A 26,851-nucleotide genomic window follows, 5' to 3' on the forward strand; every position below is an offset into this window, starting at 1 on the left:
CTAGATTACCATTACAGCAATGAGATGCATGTGTAGATGTAGCAATGTTGGGTTCATCAGTGGCAATTATATTGAGTGGGTTTTCTGAAAGTAGGTTAAAAAGAGCAGATCGGTAATTCAGTGGGTGGTCTCTGATATGCCCACAGGATGAAAATAACATCACACAATGTACAATAATGATGCTGTATTTACATACAATGATTGAACGGGACTTTGTTGATAACAAATGCATTCACATAACAACATTTCTGCTAAGTAAATCTCATGTCAAAAAAAATTACCCATGAGTCGAATCTCCTCCTGAGGAGAGAAAAAGCACAAAATATTTCAGAAATTGGTCAAGATTAGACGAATAAATATACTGTAATGTACTGTCCATCTAGATGTTGTGTTTAAGATCTCGAGAGTGTGACTTCGATCCACAACCTCTGCCCTTGAGTATATTACCACCAAATCATAGAAAGTGGTTTCAAATGTGTGATATGCATGATACATCGCAACAACCTCAGTGTTTATTATTGCTAAAGAAATTGAAACCCTGAAACAAACATCAAACCCCTGCAAAATCAGATTACAAACCAAACATCCTAAGCTCTGCATTATATTCACAATATTACATTATCCACTAATAGATAAAATCACCCAGTCCTTCAAGCACAGGAGGAGTCTCAAATACATTAACAAAATAATTAATTTTAAAGTGCTGAAGCTTCCAATTACTCTGTTTTCAAATTTGCATGCCATTTTTTTTAAAATAGCTTTGAAAAGTTTCAAAATGGAATTAAAAATTCAAAGTTCAACTCTTATTAAACTCACATTATAAATTTTCCCAATTAAAGTGTTACATTCTTTTAAACATTTTGCAACTACAACAAACAAAAGTAAATATTACCTTATAATTGTTGCTTTTTAGTTTTCTTTTGCCTGTGTTAGATGAAGATGAAAAATTAAAATTATCTAATACTTTTTTTGAAATAGAAGTTTGTGAGGCCCTAATGTCATCACAGAATAATAAAGCACCAGGTAAAGATGGTTTCCCACTAGAATTCTATAAAGAATTTAAGGAGTTATTAATACATGTATTAATGGGGATATTAGACCAAATGAAAGAAATACATGATCTACCAGAATCTTTTAAAACAGCGTTAATAACAGTAATTCCAAAGAAAGGGAAGCATTGTTTACAATCTTCATCATATAGACCTATATCATTACTGAATATGGATTATAAAAGTGCATCAAAATTATTAGCTAATTGGTTAGTTAAATTTTTACCAAAACTAATAAATATGGATCAAACTGGTTTTATTGAAAATAGAAGAATGGCAGACAATATAGTTATATTTTAAAGTTTGATAAATGTAGCGCAAAATAGAGATACCAGTGGTAGCAGATGCGCTCGATGCAGAAAAAGCATTTGATAGATTGGAATGGGATTTTTTGTTTAAAACACAATGCTTTTGGGATTTCAAATACTTCTGTAAATTAGATAAAAGCACTGTATGATCAGCTAAAAGCAAAAGTGATCACGAATATTGATAAAAATGAGGTGATAACTATGGTTGATATAGATTATTCACAATGTAAAAGATTGACAAAATTTAAGTGGCAAACTATCTCCCTACAAATTTTCTCCTCTAGTTCTTGCTCTCCATTAGGTGGTCTATAATACACCCCTATAAGTGTGACTACCCCTTTCCCATTCCTCAATTCCACCCATAAAGCCTCCCTGGATGAGCCCTAATCTATCTTGCCTAAGCACTGCTGTAACATTTTCCTTGATAAGCAATGCTACACCACCCCCTCTTGCCCCTCCAATTCTACCACAACTAAAGCAACTAAATTGAGGAATATTTAGCTTCCCATCACATCCATCCTCCAACCATGTTTCACTAATTGCTACCATGACACACTGCTAAGTGTCTATCCACATCCTCAGCTCATCCACCTTCCTTACAATGGTCCTGGCATTAAAGTACCCTGTATATACATTTCAGAGATTTCCCACTACTTATTCTCTGTTTTCCCCTATCTTTACAAACCAATCTATTATTTTCTTTTTCTATCATCTCCCCACTATCTTCAGACAGAGCATCTTCCTTCTCTATCACCTGCCTTTCCACCCCCAAACTTTGTCTACAAGCTTTCTCTGTTTGCATCTAACCTTCTCCTTGCTGTTCTCCTTTGCTTGGTTCCCTCCCCCCAACCATTCTCATTTAAAGTCTCCTGAGTAGCCTTAGTAAATGTCCCTGCCAGGATCCTGGTCCCCCTGGGGTTCAAGTGCAACATGTCTGTTCTGTACAGGTCCAACCTCCCCCAAAAAAGGTCCCAGTGATCTAGAAACTTGAATCCCTGCCCCTTGCTCCATTCATTCAGCCGCGCACTTATCCTCCTCCTCATTCTATTCTTGGGCTCACTGTCGCATGGCACAGGCAGTAACCCCAAGATTACTCCCTTCACAGTCCTTCTTTTCAGCTCTCTACCTAACTCCCCGTACGTACTTTTCAGGACCTCTTCACTCATCCTCCCTACATCGTTGCTACCTACATGTACCACGACCTCTGGCTCATCTCCCTCCCACTTTAGGATATCTTGGATGCAAGCAGCAACATCATGGACTCTGGCACCAGGGAGGCAAACCACCATCCGGTTCTCCTTACTGTGTCCACAGTAACTTCTAACTATTGAGTCCCCTAACTATTGTCCTCCTAACTATTGAGTCTCCTATGACTATTGCCCTCCTCTTCCTTTCCATACCAGTTACTTTCCCCAGTTAGAATGTGTCTCCCCCCCCCCCCCCCCCACCACCGGTAAGAGGAGTACCTATTATTGCGGGTTATAGCTATAGGGGTCCTCTCTAGCACCTTACTCTTCCCTTTTCCTCTCTCCTAACTGTGACCCACTTATTCTCCTCCCATGGCCCTGGTGAGACCATCTGGCTGTTACTCATCTATGGCCAGGGTAAGGTCATCGAGCTGCAGCTCCAGTTCCCTAACATGGTCCCTGAGAAACTGCAGCTCAGCACACCTGGAGCAGACATGGACATCCAGGAGGCTAGAAGACTCCAGGACCTCTCACATCTGACATGAAGATCAGCAAACTGCCCTTCACACTCATTCTTTCTCACTTCCCTTCCTCAATGAAAAAAAAACAAATAAACAACTAAATCAGCCTTTCCTTAATGCCAACAAGTTCGACCTCAGCCTCTGCTTGCCAAAGCCTTGCAAGCCAAAGCCTCCCACTCCTCTGGGCCACTCCTCACTGGCCATTCCTGTACCTTACCCTCCTTTTATTGACCCTCTACCAATTAACCCCATCACTCTCTCCTCGCCCCTCCTCCACTCAACTCCACTGACTCCTTCAACACCTCTCCCGAATACTAGGCCTGAGCCCTGGAAAGTACTCGACTTTTTAAAGTCTTTACCTTGTTGTCACTCTCTCCTTGCCCCTCCTCCACTGATTCCTCACCCAATTTGTTGATAGGCTCAGTTTTGTAGTACATGTGGCCAGTGGGGCAATGGGGTGCAGAATTGAAGTGGTTAGAGATTTGGGGCCTGCTTCAGTAATATTTAAAAGGGGTTTGCCCATACCTGGAGTGCTGCAGGGGAGCCCAAATCATCCATTCATTTCCACATGGATGCATTGCCTCAATTTTGCATTGATTCACTCTCCCTGTCTCTCAATTTAAAAAATTATCGTGCTTACCCTCAAATTACTCTTTATATAACCAGTCACTCCTCCCCCAATCTACTGATCCACTATTGTCACCTTGACATAGCTTTAATGATCATCTACTCTTCGCAGACGATGCCGCTTTAGTTGCCCATTCAGAGCCAGCTCTTCAGCGCTTGATGTCCTGCTTTGCGGAAACTGCCAAAATGTTTGGCCTGGAAGTCAGCCTGAAGAAAACTGAGGTCCTCCATCAGCCAGCTCCCCACCATGACTACCAGCTCCCCCACATCTCCATCGGGCACACAGAACTCAAAACGGTCAACCAGTTTACCTATCTCGGCTGCACCATTTCATCAGATGCAAGGATCGACAATGAGATAGACAACAGACTCGCCAAGGCAAATAGCGCCTTTGGAAGACTACACAAAAGAGTCTGGAAAAACAACCAACTGAAAAACCTCACAAAGATAAGCGTATACAGAGCCGTTGTCATACCCACACTCCTGTTCGGCTCCGAATCATGGGTCCTCTACCGGCATCACCTACGGCTCCTAGAACGCTTCCACCAGCGTTGTCTCCGCTCCATCCTCAACATCCATTGGAGCGTTTTCATCCCTAACGTTGAAGTACTCGAGATGGCAGAGGCCGACAGCATCGAGTCCACGCTGCTGAAGATCCAGCTGCGCTGGGTGGGTCACGTCTCCAGAATCGAGGACCATCGCCTTCCCAAGATCGTGTTATATGGCGAGCTCTCCACTGGCCACCGTGACAGAGGTGCACCAAAGAAAAGGTACAAGGACTGCCTAAAGAAATCTCTTGGTGCCTGCCACATTGACCACCGCCAATGGGCTGATATCGCCTCAAACCGTGCATCTTGGCGCCTCACAGTTTGGCGGGCAGCAACCTCCTTTGAAGAAGACCGCAGAGCCCACCTCACTGACAAAAGGCAAAGGAGGAAAAACCCAACACCCAACCCCAACCAACCAATTTTCCCCTGCAGCCGCTGCAATCGTGTCTGCCTGTCCCGCATCGGACTTGTCAGCCACAAACGAGCCTGCAGCTGACGTGGACTTTTACCCCCTCCATAAATCTTCGTCCGCAAAGCCAAGCCAAAGAAGAATGATCATCTTCTCACCCACCAAGACTGAAATGTTCGGATGGCACTTCTGATTGATTATCCCTGCCAACTACCCAATGTCATCCATTTTCCCCATCCCATCTCCCCCCCACAACCCCCACAGCCATTAGCCAATTCTGAAACCTCCACTGTCAAGGTTGGTTGAAGAAGGCAGAGGAATGGTATTCTTAAGGCGTATTCTACAAAGCACAACATCTCTAATCTTACATACATCTGTTTAGAGCCATCACGCCAAGCAGGTGTCGACATTGATGGGTGTTTCGAAAGACATTGCAATTTCCAAGACATCGTGTTTTATTTTCATCACATGACATTAAAAATAAAAGGCTGTTTTCCAGAGCAGGTATTGTAAAAATAGATTACCATATCATGGAAAGAACAGCTTTTTACTTATACCATTAACTTAATAAGGAATAAATATCAAGTTGATTGAAAAGTGTTAAGAAGAATAGAATCACATTGCTTTTCCTTACAAGGGCTACACTCTGGGTGTACTTTGACTTACATGGCAGGCTTTTCCTTTTCCAGTATAGAATTCCAAATATTACCAATGCCACTATTGGTAATATTACCAAAGCAATTAACGATTGTTTGCTTTCTGAAAATCAAACAAAAGAAAATGATATGTAGCAACTAATGTAATATTTTGGTTAAGGGTTAATAACAGTGTTGATGTTGTACCAAGGAAACAATTGAAGAGCATTTGCCTCCTTGTGAACACAGTACATCCTGCGGCTAAGTTGTACAGTTACCCGAGGTCTGACCAATGACCCCTGACCTAAAGCATCCTTTGTGGCTTTTGTTTCGATCACCAGCATCTGCATTACTTTTTGCTTTTCTTGTAGAACTACCGGTATCGTCGCCTTCATAAAGCTTGTGACCCACCCCCACCCCAAAAATTTTGCGCACAACGCAACCTGGAGCTGCCCAATCTACAGTCTACCCAATGAGCCTTACGGACCAGAATTGGATGAAATTGTAGAGGAAAAGAACATTAAAAATAGCTGGGGGGAAAAAAAATCCTCAATTGCAGTTCTCCCAATGATCTTGGCTGTCATTGATATGAAAGTAAGGAGAGATTCTAGCACTGATCTATCTTGGTAATCAATCTCTTTTTTTTTTAAAAAACACTTGCAGGGAGGGTATCCAATGTCAAAATCCAAAGTTAGAGAGGGGAAGCAGACTCCATGATCAGTGACCACTCCCCTCGACAGAGGATGCACATGCAAGGATTTGGGATGAGACAGAAAGGGGGACAGGCTGTGCAAAATTCCTGGCAGCTCAATATCCAACTAAAATCCACTTCCTGAACTCACACACGAGGAGAAGAAACTTGAGAACAGAGAGAATGCCAGCCACACTGCAAAATACATTCATCAAATAATTATCTTTCTCAAAGGAGAAGAATCCTGACAAGAAAAAAATGCAATGGCTTCAGTCATTTTTTTTTAATCTAAATTTTTCGTCGTGAACGGTTTGCCAAGAAAGCAATAATTGGAGCCAAGGCCCACTAATCAGCCTGGCAATATATTAATTAGCTGGAGTAAGTTTAATTGATTGTTTAATTCTCTCTGCTACTACGCGAGAGTAACACTGCTTCAGCAGAACTTTTGTCATCAGGTTGAAGTAGCTGTTCCACAATGATAAAGAGCTTATTGTCATACACACAAGGACAAAATACATATGCACCAAGATTCTTACTTGCTGCAAACCATACAAATACTTTTTTTTAAAATCCACAATAGTAGAAATTAAATAAACCCAGTTTGGAAAGAGATAATAAATATAATATTCACAGTTACAGGAAGTGGAAGAAAAAAAAATGTGGTATTTCAATAGTGCGGGGAGGTTTTTTGTGGTCAGGAGTAGTTTATGATTATGGCAGTAACGGGAGGTTCAGGAGCCTGATAGTCATGGATGGGGGGGGGGGGGGTGGGGGGGAGGGGAGAAATGTTCTTAAAGCTACAGCTACTGATTTTGATTGGTTAAGCTAATGTGGCACATAATGGAGAGAAAGAGAAACATACTTTTTTCCTTGCAGACTGTGTCACTGGTCGCTGTACAGGGGTGTGCAATCTCTTCAGTTTCTTCTTTGCATCTTTGGGAGAGAAATAAAGTTCTTATGGAAATTGCTCATTTGGTTCATCAAAACCACATTCTTCAGCCAGTTAGCTCTTCCAAAGGACCTTTGACTGGAACATGAACAACTTTTCTTTCCATAACAGCTACCTCATGATTCAATCATCATTCTGTGCTTACTTCAGATTTCTACTCTAATTTATTACTTTGCCATGAGGATCTCCTGAACTAGATATGCAGAGATTAAAAACAAATGAGTTGCCACACAAGTTGGTGTCACTAAAGACAGTCCATGATTCTCCAATATGGGCACCCAGCTAGTGACAACACTTCTAAACCTTTATCAAAGTCAGCAAAAACTGAACCAAAGCACTGACCCACACACCACCTCAGGCATATTCCCTTCTACTGAACCTTAAACATCAGTCTGTGGTGATACACCACTGCATACTGCTACTTGGTTACTGAGACCGTCTATAAAGGCATTTAAGCCAAGTCCCTCAGTACAAGTCCTAGTATCGGGCCAGAACAGCAGCATGGTCCAAGTCTTGTGGTATTAAAATTGATACACCATCAATAATACCAAAAGTTTAGAGTTTCTGGATGACAAGCTTTTAATCCCAGGACTCGTGCTGTGGGAGGGACTTGGGTAAACTAGCTTTATTAGGGGATTCCAGGGGGTGGAGTCTCTGAGGGAAGGCGGGCCTGCCATACATATGAACCATACATATACACAGTGCCAGTAACCAAGTAACAGAATACAGTGGTGTATCACCACACAGTCTTCCTTTAAACTTCAGCAAAAACACTCAGAAAGTCAGGCAGAATTAGTGGAAAGTGAAACCGGGTTAACATTTCAAGTCAGAGATCCTGTGAATTTTTAATTTTTAAAAAACTTTAGACACACAGCACGGTAACAGGCCCTTTCAGCCCGTGACCCCATGCTGCACAATTACACCCAACTGACCTACAGTCCCAGTATGTTTTGAACGATGGGAGGAAACCGGAGTGTCTGGGAAAAACCCACGCAGACACGGGGAGAACGTACAAACAGCAGCAGGTTCGAACCCTGGTCATCAGTGTTGTAACAGCGCTGTGCTAACTGTGCCATCTTAAGGGTAAGGTTATTAAACATTAATCCTGTTCCTCTCTCTATTGATGCTGATTGACCTGCTGAGTGTTTCTAGCATTTTGTTTTGGTTTCACATTCCCAGTGCCTTTTTGTTTTATATATTATTGTAGCCAACATAAAACTGCACTGAATACTCAAACAAATTAACTGCAGCTTTCTCAGCCCAACAGAAAAGGAAGTTGTATTCTCAGATTTATGTCCTGCTGAGATTCACTTTCCCCTGCCCAACTTTCCAATGTATTTAAATGTACGTATTCAAAACAAATACAACAAACATGTTGCTAAAGATCATGAGAAAACAGTATCGGAATACTAATGCTATTCAATGGACGCTTAGCAGGTTTTAAACCAGCAAATGTGAATGAATGAATGACTGCAGAAAATTCCTCACTCAGAGGGGAATGAATCCCTGGAATTCTCTGTTCCTTTAGATCAGTGGTTTTTAAACTTTTTCTTTCCACTCCTTAAGTAATCCCGATGCCATCGACATTATGGCTAGCCCTTGAGGTCGAGGATGATGCCCTTTGTTCCATTGATCCACAGAGCAAAGGTGCCCGAGCATGTATTTGTTTAATGTGTCCTCCAAGAAGCACACAAAAATCAATCAACTAGTTCCAATGGCACGAAAACCACAATGATTGGAGCTGATGGATTTGCTGCAGCCTTTGCCCGCCTTCACAGCCGTTGAGTTCAAAGTAACTTCATCCGCTTGTTCCACCTTTGAGGCCTTGGTTGGATTGTTCTTTGTCAGGGACCTCACCCTCAAACTTAGTGCCATGGGTGACCCTACGAGGAACATAGCTCCAGACAGCATCGCTCTTGGGATCTCAGAACCACACAAGCTTCTCCTCCACCACAAGGTGACAATGCACAGAGGAGATTTAAAATACTTATGTTGCTTTTGTAAATAAATTACATTCATTGCATTTGTTATAAAGAAAAAATTCATGTAATGGGCAGACAAAGAGTTGTTATTGGAACTCAGTAGGTCAGACAGTATCCACAGGTATGTTCAAAACAGTGAACGTTTTGTGTCAAGGTTCCACCACGAAGTTAAGCAATACATGAGAGGTATTTTTTTCATGACCAATATGCAAGTCAAAATCCTGATTTATTTTACTTACACTTTACACTGAAGACACTTTTTACATTGTTCAGTTTCACAGAAGTAATGTTCCATGCACCTACATCTTGCATTTTGGTTTGCAGTGCACTTAGATTCTATTGTTTGACCTGTGGTGGTAACAGAGAACATAGTTTTGAAATAGTCAACAGGCATGGATAGAGACAGAAAAGACACTGCAAATGTTCTACATGAGTATTGTGCACAAGTCCACCTGATTAAATATTGGAGGACAGCAGAACATTGTTGACCACAGGGATCACCTGCTCAAATTATTTTCTTCCAAGAAAAAGGATAATCTTTTTTTAAAAAGCAATAAAAAAAACAATGGAAAATCAAAAATAATTTTGGGAAATCTGAAGGAAAAGAAAACACTGGAAACACTTTGCAGGTCAGGTAGTGTTTGCGGAAATGGAACATTTTAGGTCAAAGACTGAATATTCATGGGTGAATAGGCCCTTTCCACAGAGGCTGAGTGCTTCTATTTTAATTTTTTTAAAGACCACAATCCTATCATGTTTTTATCATAAAGCACAAAGACAATTTGCAAAAGGTGATCGGACAACAAGGATCTAGAAAAGATGGAGCTAAACAATAAAGTCTGCAGATACTGTGATTGTGGTAACAAAAGTCCTGGATAAACGCAGCAGGTCATGCAGCATTCTTTATGGCTAAGATACACAACCAAGGTTTTGAATTTGAGCCCTTTGTCAAGGTAGAAGCAAAAAGCAGGCGTATGAATAAAATAGTGGAGAGCGAGGCGGGGAGAACAGCACAGGCCCACAATCAAGAGGTCATATGGGTGGGAGGGAAGGGGTGGGGAATTGAAGGAAAGGGGAGAGGGGGAGACAGGAGGAAAGCCTAATGGAAACCAGAGAAGTCAATGGGCATGCCATCTGCTTGGAGAGTGCCCAGACAGAATATTCCTGAAATGTTAGTTATTGTATATGTCTTTGCCATAAAGCTGAGTTTCTCCACCACTTATATGTATTAAAAATCCAGAAAATGTTGGCAAAGTAAATGACAGGTTGCCTGGATTCAGGAGATATAGAGCAGTCTGCAGAATGATAGATAAGTGGAGTAATATGATTGATGTGAATGGTGTTAGATCAACTATCAGGAATTACAAAGAGGTAAAAAGGTAATAAAAGGTTGGGACTTGTTGCTCTAGTACAAGTAAATATTTAACATCAACACCAACATCTCTCTGGCACTAATTACTAATATGAAATCTGACATCAAATTTTAAATATCACTGGAGATTTTAAAAGGTTTGTGTATCTTTTATTTTCATTTTGGATTTTCTCTCTCTCTCTCTCTTTTCAATCTAATTTTCATCTGTTTTGCTTTCCTTCTATTATGGGATCTTGAGAAATATATATAAATTGCAGGCTTCACTAAGGATTTTTGAACTTGATTAGTTAAAAAGACACGTTTGCTTGTCTTGTTCCTACAAGGTCCGGAACCATTATGAAGCCCCTCCACAATGATATTGCTTTCAAATTACTAGAAGTTTTGTCACCAAATGTGAGAGAAAGTCTGTGGTAGATTGAAATCCTGGACTGGTCTGGCACTGGAGCAACATTATGCCATTATTATCTCTTTGTCTCCTTGTTTTTCCCCATACCTGAAAATTATTTATCCAATTTATTTGATGCAAGTTCTTGTAATAGTTAGCTTAGTCCAAGTAAAAGCATGATACATACTTTATTACAAAATTGACCTTCAATATAATGTCATACATAAAAAGCCATTTTAGGTCACTCTAAATATCCTTTCATTAAAGGATTATCAAAGATGGGTTTATAATGTGGTTAAAAAATACAGAATTTATTGATTTTTTGAAAGAACAAATTAATTTCTTTTTGAAAGAAAATTCTAATTCTGCTCACAGTAAATTTGTAGTATGGGATGCTATGAAAGCTTATTTGAGAGGACAAATAATTAGTTATACTTTTAAAATAAAAAAGAATCAATTAAATCAGAGTCTTGAGTTAGAGAAACAGATTAGTGAGTTAGAAAAGGAGTTTCAGAGAGACGCTACAGAAGATCAGAAAATAGAATAGTCTAGGTTGAAACTGGAATATAATACTTATCAATTTGAATGTGTGATTAACAGGACTAAACAACAATATTATGAATGAGGATAGAAAGCACATAAGGTATTGGCATGGCAATTAAAGAAGGAACAGGTTTTGAGGACTATTAATGCTGTTAGACAGAATTCGTTTATTACGTATAAACCTCGTGAGATTAATGATGAATTTTGTTCATTTTATAAAAAGTTATATACATCTGATGGAAAACAAGAAGACGGATCGATTGATCTTTTTTTAATCACAGTTGAACTTACCGACGTTAGAGGATGTAGATATACAGGAGTTGGAAGCACCATTTACTGACTCGGAAATTAAAATGGCTATGATGGAAATGCCGAACGGTAAATCACCTGGTGATGATGGATTTTCGATTGAATTTTATAAAATTTTTTACGATGACCTCTCTACAGTGTTTGGAGATGTATTACATCAGGTTGGAGAACATTATGAATTGCCTGAGTCTTGTTCTAGTGCTTTAATTACAGTAATTCCAAAGAAAGATAGAGATCCTTTGAAAGTATCTTCATATTGACCGATTTCGTTGTTGAATGTAGATTATAAAATTATAGCTAAAATTTTAGCGAATAGATTGGCTAAGTTTTTACCTAAGTTGATTCATATGGATCAAACAGGTTTTATAAAGAATAGATATGCCTCGGATAATATTTTACATGTGATTAGTTTGATTAATAGATTTTGACAATCTTCAGACCATCCGATGGTGATATCTTTAGATGCCGAAAAAGTTGAATGGAATTTTTTGTTCAAAGTTTTGGAGAAATTTAAGTTTGGTCCTTTTTTTACTGGTTGGATTAAGGCTTTATAGAGTAAACTGGTAGCTAGAGTACTGACGAATGGTTTGATTTCGGAACCGTTTAAACTGACCCGATCTACTCGCCAAGGTTGTCCTTTATCACCAGCTTTTTTTGCGTTAGTGATCGAACCTTTGGCACAGTTGATAAGACAGAATACACAGATACAGGGTATGAAAGTTTTAGATGAGGAATATAAAATTAATTTATTTGCTGATGATGTATTGGTGTACCTGACAAATCCAGCTCAATCACTTTTGCATTTGATGGAGTGTTTAATGCAATATGGATGTCTTTCTGGATATAAAGTTAATTGGGGAAAAAAGCGAAATATTACCGGTGAGTGAAGGAGATTATTCAGCTTATAAGAACATTCTTAATTTGAAATGGATGGATCGAATTAAGTATTTGGGTATAATCATGGATGTCAATTATCAATCTTTATATAAATTAAATTATGTTCCGTTAATGAAAAAAATTAAAACTGATTTGATTAAATGGAAAGATTTACCTATTAATTTATTGGGTAGAATAAATACAATTAAGATGAATATTTTTCCACGTATACAATATTTATTTCAATCTATTCCGTATTTACTTGATAATATTGTTTTTTGAGATTTGAATAAAATGGTTAGGGAATTTTTATGGAGAGGTAAATTTTCAAGAGTAGCCTTGAATAAATAAACTTGGAAATATGATCTAGAGGGACTACGTTTACCATATTTTCAAAATTATTATTAAGCAGCCCAACTTAAATTTATTAGTTCATTGATGGATTTGGAACGGCCCCCTAGTTGGGCCAAAATTGAGATGGCAAATATTTTTGAATTTGAAATACATCAATTTTTGTTTAGATGGAATGTAAATTTGTTACAGCAACATAATATGCCTATACTAAAACATTTAATGAAGTTATGGACAAAGAAAAAGAAAATGATAGGTTCTAGTGGTGAATTGTCAGCATTGACTCCGTTGTATAATAATCAACTTATTTCTTCCTCAATACATAATCGAAGTTTATTACATTGGAGATTTAAAGGTGTGGAAAATTTGGGAGATTGTTTTAAAGAAGGTAAATTTTTATCTTTTGATCAGTTATGGCATTGATAAGAATACTTTGTTTCTTTATTATCAAATTCGATCTTTGGTAAAGCATGTGTTTGGTAGAGATATGACTTTACCTGAAATGACTAAATTTGAGACTTTTCTTATGAAGGTACCAGAGAAGGGTTATATTTCAGTTATGTATCAAATATTACAGGATGGTATGGATAAAAAGGGTTGGGATAAATCTAAAGGCAAATGGGAAGTGGAGATTGGTTTTATTTTTTCCGAGGATGATTGGTCAGATATTTGTTATGAGAGTGTAACTAGACTGATAAATGCATGTTATGCAATGATTTACTATAATTTTTTACATCAATTATACTTAACACCTGAAAAGCTAAAAAAATTTGGTTTTCATGAATCAGATTTGTGTTTTAGATGTGGTAACGCTGTTGGAACTTTTTTTCATGCGGTTTGGTCATGTATATATATAAACAATTTTTTTGGGGAGAAAGTACAATTGTTTCTGGAATACCTGTATAAGATTAAAATACCTTTAGATCTGAGAGTATTTTTATTGGGTAGTTTGCAACCTCTGAAATGTCTGGGATTAGATAAATTTCAACTTGCTTTTGTATATTTAGCATTATCTGTAGCGAAAAAATGTATTGCTAGTACGTGGAAAGATACGAATATGATTGATATTAATAGGTGGCATAATGAGATGAAATATTGTTTAATAATGGAAAAAAATCACATATGTTTCACGTGATAACTATAGTTTTTTATTAATAAGTGGTTGTTATATTCAGAATATTTACATTTTGATTTACATTGATTAGATCTTAATATGTATGCATAATTTTTCTTTAATTTTTTTCTCTTTATGGCTCTCCTTAGGAGAGTTGGCTGAAAGGGGGGGGGTTTCGTTTTCTTCTCTTTTTATTTTTTTTCTTTTATATATATAAAATATATCATTCATGCTTAGTTTATTGTTATATATGTTACTTATTATCTGTATTTTGAACGAATAAATAAAGCTTTTTTTAAAAAGATCGGTTTCAAGGTGAATTAATCTCAAAGTGAAATCTATCACTATTGTCCATTCAAAGCTATGAGATGAGAATCACGTTCCATCTCCCTGGTTTGAATAGGTAATGAATGGGTATATTGAATGAGTGATTTCACCAGCCACATGATCAAGTAATGAAAAGGAACCTCCTAAAACAGCGCCACCTTTTCAGATAAAGCAGCAGTGCACATAGACACAGTTCATACAGCAACCTTAATTAAGGTGGTTTTGATGTGAACATTGAACAAAAGGACTGGCACATACACTTCAATAAGTGACACATTGTAGACATAATTACCCCACCAAAATGTTGCAAGCTGCCTTTTATAACATTCCATTGCTGCTTCTGCTGTTTCACTGGATTGGGTAATGATAAAAAAATAAAATGCATCATTTGCCCCACACAAGCTTTGTCTAGCTTCAGCTATCTGCAAACAGACCGTAACTCAGTGCATCTCAGACTGTAAATATAGGTATACAGCCACCAGTCCACAGCCCATTTGTTTCATAAACTTGCTGTCGGATCCATCCCAGTCCATAATACTCTCTCCTCTCCCCCCTCCCCAACACCACCTCTGACGGTCAGAAGATACCCAAGTTTGAAAACACGAACCTCCAGATTCAAAGACAATTTCTCCCCTGCTGGCTATCAGATTCTTAAATGGGCCACTCAGTGGTGCCCTTGCACTGCTTCAACTGTACTTTTCTCTATTCCCTGGGTGCTCTCTTTGTTAACACTCAACCCTGCACTTAATTATTGCAATGACCTACTGTACTTAAATAGGTCAACTTCTCCAGATAGCACACAAAACCAAGCTCTTCACTCTATCTTGCATTATATGACAGTAAACATTTCAATTCACAGAAAACCCTCAGAGTACACGTCTGTAGGTTATACACAACTGAATAAAAGGAGCCACCTTAAACAGACACGTATACTCAGTGAAAATACGCAAATGCTGGAAGAACACAGCTGGCCAGGCAGCATTTAGCAGAAGCAGTAAGTCAATCGTTTGGGGTTGGGACCCTTCGTCAAGACTGGTGAAAGAACGTTCAGGGATTTGTAAAAGGGAGTGGGGGAGGAGGACACTAGTGCTTGGCTAGGGGGAGAGAACTCTGGGGAGAAATCCGCGATAGGCTGAAGGGAGAAAAGGTATCTTGTGCCCATCAGAGGTGGTGTGGAGGGAGAGAAAAAGAGTATTACCGGCTGGGTCCAACAGTAAGTTTATAAAACAAATGAGCTGTGGGCTGATGGCGAAAGACATTTACACTTTGAGATGAAGAAATGCATGGAGTGCCTTGGAGGAATGGAGAGGGAGGCAAGGTTAGAGGTACATGGAGAATAGGCAAGGAAAAATTGTAATAGGAAAAGAAGGAGAGAGGGTGGATGGGGTGAAATGGGGGGAAAAAAGAAAGGGGGTGGGGGTTAACAAAAGTCAGAGAAATCAATGTTCTTGCCATCAGGTTGTAGACTACGAAGAAGGAATATAGGGTGCTGTTCCTCCAACTTGAGTGTGGCCTCATGTTAATGTAAGAGTAGGCCATAGATGGATAATCAGAATGGGAATGGGATGTAGAATTGAAATGTGTGGCCACTGAGAGATCTCTCTTTCTCAGGCGGACAGAGCATAGGTGCTCAACAAAACGGTATCTGTGTCGGGTCTTGCCAATGTACAGAGGGCTTCACCAGGAGCACCGAACACAGTATACCAATCCAGCAGACTCACAGGTGAAGTGTCATCTCACTTGGAAGGTCTGTCTGGGGCCCTGAATGGTAGTGAGGGACGAAGGGCAGATGTAGTACTTGCTCTGCTTACAAGGATGAGTGCCAGGAGGGAGATCGATGGGAAGCGATGGGGGTGGTGAGGGACATGAATGGACAAGGGAGTCACATAGGGACCAATCTCTGCAGAAAGTGGTGGGGTGGAAAAGGTGCTTGGTGGTGGGATCTCGGTGGAGATAACGGAAGTTACGGAGAATTATATGTTGGACATGGAGGCTGGTAGAGTGTTAGGCGAGGGCCAATACGTAGAGGAACCGACTCGGGACAGTGTAATACTGGATTTCCTGTTAGGGAACGAGATAAGTCAGGTGTCTGAGGTTAATGTTAGAGAGCAAATTGGGTCTAGTGATCACAACTCTATTAGTTTTAGGGAAGAGCAAAGAAGGGCCTAAAGTTGAGGTTCTGGATTGGAGAAAAGCAAATTTCAAAGGAATGAGAATGGCTTTGGGGAGTATTGAGTGGGACATGATTTTTTTTCAGGAAAGGATGTAAATGAAAAATTGAGAATATTCAAAGAAGAAATTTTGAGAGTACAGAGTAGATATGTCCCAGTGAGGATCAAAGGAAAGGCTGGAAGTCATAGGGAGGCTTGGTTTTCGAGGATTATTAGAAATTTGGTTAGGAGAAAGAGGGAGGTGTACAAGAGGTATAAACACCAGGGTGATGAGAAATTGAAAGAGGACTACAAGGAGTGTAGAAAAAATCTTAAGAAAGAAATTAGAAAGGCCAAAAAGAGGCACGTAGAGGCTTTGGCTGACAGAGTAAGAATAAATCCAAAGGGTTCCTATAGGTACATTAAAAGTAAAAGATTAGTGAGGGATAAAATTGGACCCCTTGTTGATAGGGAGGTTAGGCTGAGTGAGAAGTCAGAGGAGATGGGGGAAATTTTAATGATTTCTTTTCCTCGGTATTCACTAGGGAAAAAAATATTGTACCAGTTGAAGTAAAGAAAAATAGTGGGGAGGTCATGAATCATATAAGTATAAACGAGGAAGTAGTGATGGCTGTGTTAAAAAAGATAAAGGTGGACAAATTTCCAGGTACAGACAATGTATTCCCAAGGACACTCAGGGAGACTAGTGTACAGATAGTGGGGCCATTAACAGAGATATTTAGGATGTCACTGGTCACGGGGGTAGTGCCAGAGGATTGGAGGGTGGCTCATGTTGTTCTGCTGTTTAAGAAAGGGTCCAAATGTAAGCCTGGAAATTATAGACCCATGAGTCTGACGAAACCTTATAGAATTTTTCGAGGGGGGGTTACAAAAAAGATTGATGAAGGGAAGGCTGTGGATGTTGTCTATTTAGACTTTAGTAAAGCTTTTGACAAAGTTCCCCACAGGAGGTTAGGAAAAAAGGTGGAGGCATTAGGTATAAATAAGGAGGTAGTGAAATAGATTCAGCAATGGTTGGATGGGAGGTGTCAGAGAGTACTGGTAGAAAATTGTTTGTCAAATTGGAGGCCGGTGACTAGTGGAGTTCCTCAGGGATCGGTCCTGGGTCCACTATTGTTTGTTATATATAATTAACGATCTGGAAGAAGGGGTGGTGAATTGGATAAGTAAGTTTGCAGTTTGCAGATGATACAAAGATTGGTGGTATTGTGGACAGAGAAGATGATTACCGTAGATTAAAAAGAGATGTAGGAAAGCTAGAGGAGTGGGCTGAGAAAAGGCTGATGGAATTTAATACGGATAAGTGTGAAATGTTGCATTTTGGAAAGGCAAATCTAAATAGGTCATACACATTGAATGGGTAGACAATTGAGGAGTGCAGAGCAACAAAGGGATTTAAGAGTTATGGTAAATAGTACCCTCAAAGTTGATACTCAGGTAGATAGAGTGGTGAAAAAGACATTTGGAATGTTGGCCTTCATAAATCGGAGTATTGAATTAAGGAGTTGGGATCTTATGATGAAATTGTACAAAGCATTGGTGAGGCCAAGTTTGGAATACTGTGTGAAGTTTTGGTAACCAAATTATTGAAAGGATATAAACAAAATAGAGAGAGTGCAGAGAAGGTTCACGAGAATGTTGACAGGATGTCAGGGTTTAAGTTACAAAGAAAGGTTGAGCAGCCTTGGGGCTTTTTTCTCTGGAGCGTAGAAGATTGAGGGGGATTTGATGGAGGTGTTCAAGATTTTAAAAGGGTGAGTAAATGTGGATAGGCTTTTTCAATTAAGAGTGGGTGGGGGATATTCAAACCAGAGGCCATGGTTTGAGATTGCAGGGGGAAAATTATAAGGGGAACATGAGGGGAAATTTCTTCATGCAAAGGGTGATTGGGATGTGGAATAAGCTTCCAGCAGAGGTGGTTGAAGCAAGGACGTTATTTACATTTAAGGAAAGACTGGATAATTACATGGAGGGGAGAGGATTGGAGGTATGGACCAGGTGCTGGTCAGTGGGACTAGGAGGGTGGGGATTTGTTCCAGCATGGACTAGTAGGGACAAATTGGCCTGTTCTGTGCTGTATATGGTTATATGGCAAGGGGAAATCTATCCCTATTTGGGTGGTGGGAAGATGGGGTGAGAGCAGATGTGTGTGAAATATGGGAGGAGCGAGTGAGGGCAGGGTTGGTGTGGAGGAAGGGAAGCCTCTTTCTTTGAAAAAGGAAGACATCTCCTTTGTCCTGGAATGAAGAAAACCTCATTCTGAGAGTAGATGCAGCCAAAACACAGGAAGTGAGAGAAAGGGATGGCATTTTTGCAAGTGATGGGGTGGGAAGAATAGACCAGGTAATTGTGAGAGCCTGTGGGTTTATAGTTGATATCAACAGCTTGCCATCTCCAGAGTTGCAGACAGAGATCAAGGAAGGGGAGGGAGGTGTTAGAGCAGGCAAATTTGAGAGCAGAGTGAAAGCTGGAGGCAAAGTTGATGATAAGCTCAGTATGTAAGAAGCAGCACCAATGCAGTTGTCAACTTAGCAAGAGGGGGACGGATGACAATATAGGCATGGAACATGGACCGCTCCACATAGCCAACAAAAAGGCAGGCATAGCTGGGACCCATAAGGATGCCCATAGCTGCACCTTTAGTTTGAAGGAGGTGGGAGAGGCCAAATGAGAAAATATTGAGGGCAAGGACCAATTCTGCCAGACAGAGGAGAGTGGCGGTGGAGGGGAATAAGCCTGGAATCAAAGAAGAAGTGGAGGGCTTTGAGACCTTCCTCGTGGTGGGGTTGGCAAGGGGGGGGGGGGGTGGGGGGTGGAGGTATATAGGGACCAGATGCCCATGGTGAAAATTGGAGTATGGGAAGTGTCACGAACATAGGTGGGAAGGGATTGAACAAGGGGAGGATAAAATAGTGTAGAGGTATGCAGAAATGAGTTCTGTGGGACAGGAGCGGGCTGAAACAACATGTCTGCCCAGACAGGCATGTTTGAGGATCTTAGGAAGAAACAGGAAGTGTGGTGTGTGGGAACTATGAACTGAGTGGCAGTAGATGGGAGATTCCCAAAGCGGAGTCCCCCTTTTACTGCATGCATTTGAACCAACATCTGTCACTCCAATGTTCGTGCTGCATGTAACGGTGTTTGGTTACCTTCTCACACAACTTCATGGTCTACATATGTGGACAAACACATACATCTGCATCACCTCCTCATTGAATTCCCCCCCTCCCCCCAGATGCACACAACCGTCCACTCCTTGATTAAAATTTTCTGCTGTGCTCCTGCTCCCAGGCCATACCCGTGGTTATCAGGGCCTGCGACTTTGGGATAGAGGAAATGGGAGAAGCTGCTCCCTTTGCAAGAGGTTTAGCAGCCAGAGCACAGAGATCAAAGACCGAGAAGGGGACTGGAAAAGAGAAAAGGAAAGTGGTTAAGATTTGAAGTGAACGTGTGGTGATGGCAGAGGCAGCAGAAACATTGAAAAGAGAGATAGAAAAAAAAAACACGTGAAGAAAAACATTATCCAAGGGTCTCTAAAAAATTTAATGGTCAAATGGTTACAGAGGAAGTGCTGGATAACGGTGCAATCCTTTGCTGAGTTATCGCCTAACATGTAAATCTAGGAAACGTTAAGATGGTTATAAGAACCAATTCAAGGCCCTAGAAGAAGACAGCTCAGCTTTACCAAACATTTGGTACCCTGGGATGGGTAATAAATAGTGGCTTTGCCAGTAGCAGTCATTTCCAGGGAATTAATTTCTTTTATATTAAAAAAAAGCCCTTTCAAAGAGTAGGCCCTAGCCAGAGAATCCAGGTGATGTTGAGTTCTTTTTGCCATTCTGCTTTTCATCACCATCTTGGAAACTTTCAAGTAAATTTATTTACCATTTCCTTCCTGGCACGCTTTGCATCGTAAACATGAATTCAGAGCATTCTTCGCATCTGTATATGAATTGCTTTCACATGGATCACAAGAGGACTCTGAAGTATTGCTGCAGGATTTCTTCAGATAAAAACCTTAAATGCAAATAAAGAAAATAAGAATCAGAATTCATTGTCATGAACAAGTCATTGTTGGCAGCATCACGGGGCAAACATTCACATAAACCATCTTACAACAATAAGTAAAAAAACACAAAATGCTGGAGAAACTCAGCAGGTCAAACAAGGTCCTTTATGTCTTCTTTTCTTTGGCTTGGCTTCGCGGACGAAGATTTATGGAGGGGGTAAAAAGTCCACGTCAGCTGCAGGCTCGTTTGTAGCTGACAAGTCCGATGCGGGACAGGCAGACACGGTTGCAGCGGCTGCAGGGGAAAATTGGTGGGTTGGGGTTGGGTGTTGGGTTTTTCCTCCTTTGCCTTTTGTCAGTGAGGTGGGCTCTGCGGTCTTCTTCAAAGGAGGTTGCTGCCCGCCAAACTGTGAGGCGCCAAGATGCACGGTTTGAGGCGTTATCAGCCCACTGGCGGTGGTCAATGTGGCAGGCACCAAGAGATTTCTTTAGGCAGTCCTTGTACCTTTTCTTTGGTGCACCTCTGTCACGGTGGCCAGTGGAGAGCTCGCCATATAACACGATCTTGGGAAGGCGATGGTCCTCCATTCTGGAGACGTGACCCATCCAGCGCAGCTGGATCTTCAGCAGCGTGTAGTAAGGGTAGAAAGACATAACCGACGTTACAGGCTTGAGCCCTTCATCAAGGTATGAGAGGATGCTGGCAGGCGTTTGGTGGGAGCGCTGGAGGATAGAGGCTGTTTTCTTAAGACATCACCTCTTGTAAACGTCCTCAATGGAGTGGTCTAGCACTGAGTTAACAACCCTCTGCAGTTTTACCTTGTCCTGAACGTTGGCACCTCTACACCAGTAGTGATGCAACCAGCCAGTACACCTGTAGAAGTTTTTGAGAGTCTTCAGTGACACACCTGACGTGCAGTAAATAACTCGAGAGGCTGAGACAGAGTCACTGATCAACAGGCTTTTACTCACAATGAACTTGGACCTCGTCCTGTGCTGTGACCCAGGCTTTTTTGGGGAAGGGTCAAGATGTTGGAGGCTTTATACAAGATCAAGAGGGAGGAGCCACAGGTCACAGCACGGGGCAGAGCCAGGTAACCAGGAGTACAGCAGCTCACCACATTCACCCTTTGCTTTTTGTTTTGAACAGCGGCAGGATGACATCGGGCACAAAGTCTTACAGATTAAGCCTACCCAGTGGCTTAATCTTCTGTATCAACCAGAGGAGAGTCGATTGTTGTGTTGTAGTCAGGGCTATTGTTGAGTCCTGGGTCTCCAGTGCTGTGTCGACCTGCTGGGAACGTAGCAACTCAACCGGAGTGTCCACGGTGGGGGAAGGATGCAACAGTGCGTATTGCGTGTCCATGAAGGGGGGGGGGTGTTGCTGCTTTGGGGGTATACACTTCGGGGCCCCCGGCATGTATGAGGTCCTGGATGGAGATAGTTTCTTCATGCTCATCTGAGTACGCCAAGTACGAGTATTGGGGATTTGATTAGAAAAGCTGGACCCTTTAGACCAGGGGGTCGGTTTTATGGCCCATCACGTGCTTTCATAGCAGGATGGTCCTTGGTATGTCAGCCAGGAGGGTAGGGTAAGGTAGTCCCCGATGTGGACTTCCTGGGGAAGGAGAAAATTTGCTCAAGGGGTAGCATTAGTGGCAGTACATAGCAGTGATCTGGTTGCATGGAGTGCCTCTGGAAAGACCTCCTGCCAGTGAGAGACAGGCAGATGCCTGGACTTAAGGGCAAAGAGGATGGCCTTCCATACAATGCCATTCTCTCTCTCCATCTGGCCATTACCCCATGGGTTATAACTCACAATCCTGCTGGTGGCAATACCTCTAGCCAGCAGGTATTGGTGCAACCAATGAGTTCATGAACTCATGAACGAGGACCCTCAGTTGCTGTGGACATACGACAGGTACCCAAACAGGGTGAGCAAATTGCACAGTGCACCAATGACTGCGGTGATGGTCATGTCATGGCAAAGGGGAACCTTGAATACTCGTTGATGACCGTGAGGAAGTACACCTTGCGATTGGTGGAGGGAAGGGGGCCCTTGAAGTCCAGGCATAGGCATTCGAAGAGCAGTGTGGTTTTCTTTAAATCAGATACACCCTATCTAGTTGATACAATTGCGACTTGCACTCCACACAGAACCTGCAGTCCCTGGTCATGTTTCTGACATCCCCGATGGTGTATGGCAGATTCCTCAATCATCACCTGAACTTCCTTCTCTCTAGACAAGTGTTCAAGTGTTGGACTTCAGGGCCCTGGAGGGGGTGGGAGAAGTAGGCCACAGGCCGATCTGCCTAATTAAAGGTGCCAAGGTGAAATTGGACAGACAGCTTTTTCGGGGATGTTTTGCCTGGCCGCAGAAGTACCACTTTGTGTGCTCCTGGAAGACAGCAGCTGTAGTGGGTTCATTAATCAGGTGCGGTAGCAGATTGGTGGCCTGTAGCTCCGCGTCCCAAGATGGCAACCCCCTTGTGGGCCCCGGGCCTTTCACGGAGTACGCTTCCAAGTTGCGAAGGGTGATCTTCTGCAACCTTGCAAGATTATCCACCCACTTTAAGTCTAACTTACTCTATTCCAGTAACCTCTGGCGCACGTAGTCTGACCTGATGCCTGCAACGTAGGCTTCCCGAATCATGTCCTCCGCAGTTTGGGCAGTCGATACTGCTTGGAAGTGGCACACCCGCGTGAATCCTCGCAGGGCCCAAAGGAACTTATCGCCCGGTCGCTGTCTGCAGGTGGCTAGAATATGCCTGTCATATGCTCATTAACTTTCTCCCTGCATTGTCCCTTGAGTATGTCCATTGCCTCCATATACGTGGAGGCATCCCTGATCATCGGGAATACTCAGGGTCTGACCTGGGAGAAGAGTAGATGCAGTCTGTTTGTGTCAGTGGCCATGATGCCGTCTGGGTTTTGAAGACCTCAAAACAGCGTAACCAGAGTTCGACACCGTCCGAGGCTTCAGGAGACTAGGTGTCAATTTCCAGCTTATCAAGTTTCAAGAGTTGGTCCATTGTTGGCAATGAAAAATAAAAAAAATATTGTGAATAAAATTGACGCTGTAACTAACTCTAGGGACTGAGATGGAGTCACTGATCTACAGGCTTTAATTCACAATGAATGTAGACCTCATCCTGTGCTGTAATCCAGGTGTTGGAGGCTTTATACAAGGTCAAGAGGGAGGAGCCTCAGGTACACTCACAGCACGGGGCAGAATTTCCTCAAACACCTCAAGGTATAGCCACTGGCGAGCCTTCTTTGTGATTGCATCGACATGGAGGCTCCAGAACAGATCAGCGGAGGTTTTGACGCACAGGAATTTGAAGTTCTTGACTCCCTCCACTACTGAGCCCTCGACAAGGAATGGATCTTGTTCTCCTGACTTCCTCCTGAAGTCCACAATTATCTCCTTGGTTTGGCTAACGTTGAGCCCAAGGTCATTGGCACCACACCACTCAAGGGGTAGTGTCACACCACTCTACAAATGAAGAGATAGGCTCATGAACAAAGCAAAACTCCAGTGGGCTAACAGGCAAGTAATTGTATTACAACGTTTGAAAAGCTCCATTTACAAATGATTCAAATTCATCCAAATGTTGAACCTTCATCAAAGTGGAAGCACACTTAGAAGCTTGCAATTTGAACATAAGAAAAATCAGAATGAGCAATGCTATAACAAGCAATCCCTTCAGCCTTCTCCACCATACAGTAAGGTTATGGTTAACCTTAGCTTTGGGCTCATACATTTTCTTAACATACTTCAATCTACTGTGGTCCAGAAACCTGTCTCACCTTGCAACAGACACAGTACATCAGCAGTTCTTTGAGGTAGAGGATTTCTAAGTTTCACTACCCTCCACAAGAAGAAAATTCCTCCTCAACTCAGTCCAGAAGGTCAACATCTTATTGTAAAACCATGTCTCAAGAATCACCCATCCTCATAACACCTCCCATGTCAAATTCCCTTAGATTCTGGTACGTTTCAATAGCATTGCCTCCAATTCTTTAAAAATGCCATGTTGTTCAATATTTCCTCACAAGACTAAACTGGCGCACTCCAGTAATCAATGAAATAAACCTTCCCTGCAATGCCTCAGGCAAATCGGTCTTACTCTAAACAAAAAATACAAAATTATATGTAGTATTTCAACGGTTCTACCAACGCTCAAGATAGTTCAAACAAATCTTCCTGAGACTAATACTTCAGCCCCCTTGCAATAAAAGATTTCCATTCTCAATTACTTCTCAATTACACCAGCATGCTATTTTTTACACTTCTTTTATGAAAATCATTTTATAGCTTAATGTCATTTATAATATTCCGTTTTTCTATTCTATCAGATTCTCCATCGCAGAGGGTGTCTAGTTCCCTCCTCAGCTGTGAGTTATTTTCACCTCCAAACTGCAATCTTCCAAATGTCTCCAACCTCCCATCCCTTTCCTTCCAAGTACTTCTGCTCACCTCAAGCTCTGTTCTCCATAACCTATCTTCCACTAAATCTCACTCAGCCACCATGCCTGAAGTTAGTACCGCAAATTAACCTAGTTTATCAAAACCAAAAAGTAATGGGTTTTCATATCATGAAAGATCTACATCCTCAATGTGCGAGTATCACTTGAAGGTCACGGGCAAAGATCAGGAGTAAATTAGGGAAGCCCGTCTTATAGAGCACAAAAGGACATGACAACAAAAGTGGAGACAATGTGGCAATTATCTGAACCCATCAACTTTGTCTACACTTCCTTCTGCCTCACAAAAGCAGCTGACACATTAAAAGACCTATCCTTCCCCGGTCACCCTCTCTGCTCTCTCTCCCAATGGGCAGAAAATGCACGAGTTTGAAAGCCTACACCCCCAGATTCAAGGACAACTTCTTCCCTACTCTCATCATTGAATGGACTTCTCATTGGTAAATGATGGTGCCCTTGTATTATTTTTAACTGAACCTTTTCCTGTACTTTTATTTTGGACTAACCTGTCGTAGGTTAGCTTGCTTGGATAGCACACAAAACAACTTTTTTCCCCCACTGTATCTTGGTACAAGTACAATAAATATTTCAGGTCAGAAATAAAATCTGGGATATTATATATAGGGTTGCCCTCTTCACACTGCTACCATTGGGAAAGAAGTTCAGGAGCCTGAAGATGAACATCCAGTGGCAAAAAGACAGCTTCTTCCCCCACCCCGCCATCAGATTTCTGAATGGACAAGGAACCACATGCACTGCCTCACATTCTCTTCCTTTTTTCCAATAATCTAGTAATTTTTAAATGCAATTTATGGCAATATTTGCACTGTAACACTTCCACGAAACAACATATTTTTTGACAAGCCCAGCCTCACAGGCCATGTGACCCCCTCCCCAGCCCCTGGACTCACCACTGAGGTAAAATGTACCACGTGCGCTCTCAGTCGCCAGCCATAACTGATGGATGTAGCACCATTCATCTCTCTTAAATTATGTCACTGATATTTGCTAAATAAGTAAATGAAGGTAGATGTCTGTTTTCTTTCATCTATTTTTATTTTAATTAATATTAATGCTTTAATTTAGGTGGCCATTATTGAGTCCAACAAATCCATTACCGTGGCAGGACACGGAGAAGCCATACAGTGGAGAAAGATAGATGTATACAACTTCAATATCACTATTGACTCAGCACATTTATTTTTGCACATTGGCCAACTGTGAATATTTATTAAGTTTTCTCTTTTATATTTGTTTTCTTTTTTCTCTCTACTTGTGTACAGAGTATATTTTATGCATCTGGGTAGCTACAGGAAGTAAGAATTTGATTGCATCTGAACATTGTACATAAACTTCATTCATTCTTTTAAGTCCAATGTTTCCTTGCCTGTTCTTACCAAACTTCCCTCCAAAGTCAAGCAGCTTCTTGCACAAGATTACATTCCACTTGCTTGGATGTCACACTCACCTGCTGGACACTTGTCACAGCACTGTGTCGAAACTTCAGATCTATATTGGTCGGGCCCACATTGACCCTGCCTTTTGAATCGCCTGAAGCCTTGATGTGACCAAGTGAGTGAGGTGGATAGATCAGCACCTTTCACATTCTGCAAAACATTCCACACTACAATAAGTCAAACTTCTACAAGAAAGGTTTGAATAAAATAGGTTTTAAATAATCAAATTCTAGTAAATTATGAAAATTAATCATATTTAATCAGTTTAGAATATTATTTTCCCAATAGATTTTTAAATGAGTTGTTATGGCTACCCTTACATTTCTTATATTTGTAAGTATTCATTGTTCACAAACTTGAACAATGACATGCACACAAAATATGCAATATACCTATTAGTTTTAATCCAAAAGCCACATCAGTCAAAAAGGGATTTGATAAGGTGATTTATACCCAGAAAGAAGTAAAACGACATCTGCCAATACTTTGCAGTGGAATGTCTGCATGAGGACAGTTTTATATTCTGGTGGTCTCTTAGCAGTA

At 41.2% G+C, this 26,851-nt stretch overlaps 1 protein-coding gene across 1 annotated transcript in view; it reads right to left on the reverse strand.

The window, feature by feature from the left end:
• The window catches only part of LOC138743792 (tumor necrosis factor receptor superfamily member 6-like), a 44,227-nt gene that overhangs the window by 11,914 nt on the left and 5,462 nt on the right, over nt 1–26,851 (reverse strand). The window contains exons 3-9 of the mRNA XM_069899397.1: nt 26,320–26,458; nt 20,240–20,371; nt 9,146–9,254; nt 6,838–6,908; nt 5,316–5,408; nt 893–924; nt 282–300 (exon numbers count right to left, since the gene is read on the reverse strand). Coding sequence (XP_069755498.1) covers nt 282–300; nt 893–924; nt 5,316–5,408; nt 6,838–6,908; nt 9,146–9,254; nt 20,240–20,371; nt 26,320–26,458 — 595 coding nt within the window. The remainder of the gene's footprint in view (nt 1–281; nt 301–892; nt 925–5,315; nt 5,409–6,837; nt 6,909–9,145; nt 9,255–20,239; nt 20,372–26,319; nt 26,459–26,851) is intronic.

Source organism: Narcine bancroftii, chromosome 10, assembly GCF_036971445.1.
Source record: "Narcine bancroftii isolate sNarBan1 chromosome 10, sNarBan1.hap1, whole genome shotgun sequence".
NCBI lineage: Eukaryota > Metazoa > Chordata > Chondrichthyes > Torpediniformes > Narcinidae > Narcine > Narcine bancroftii.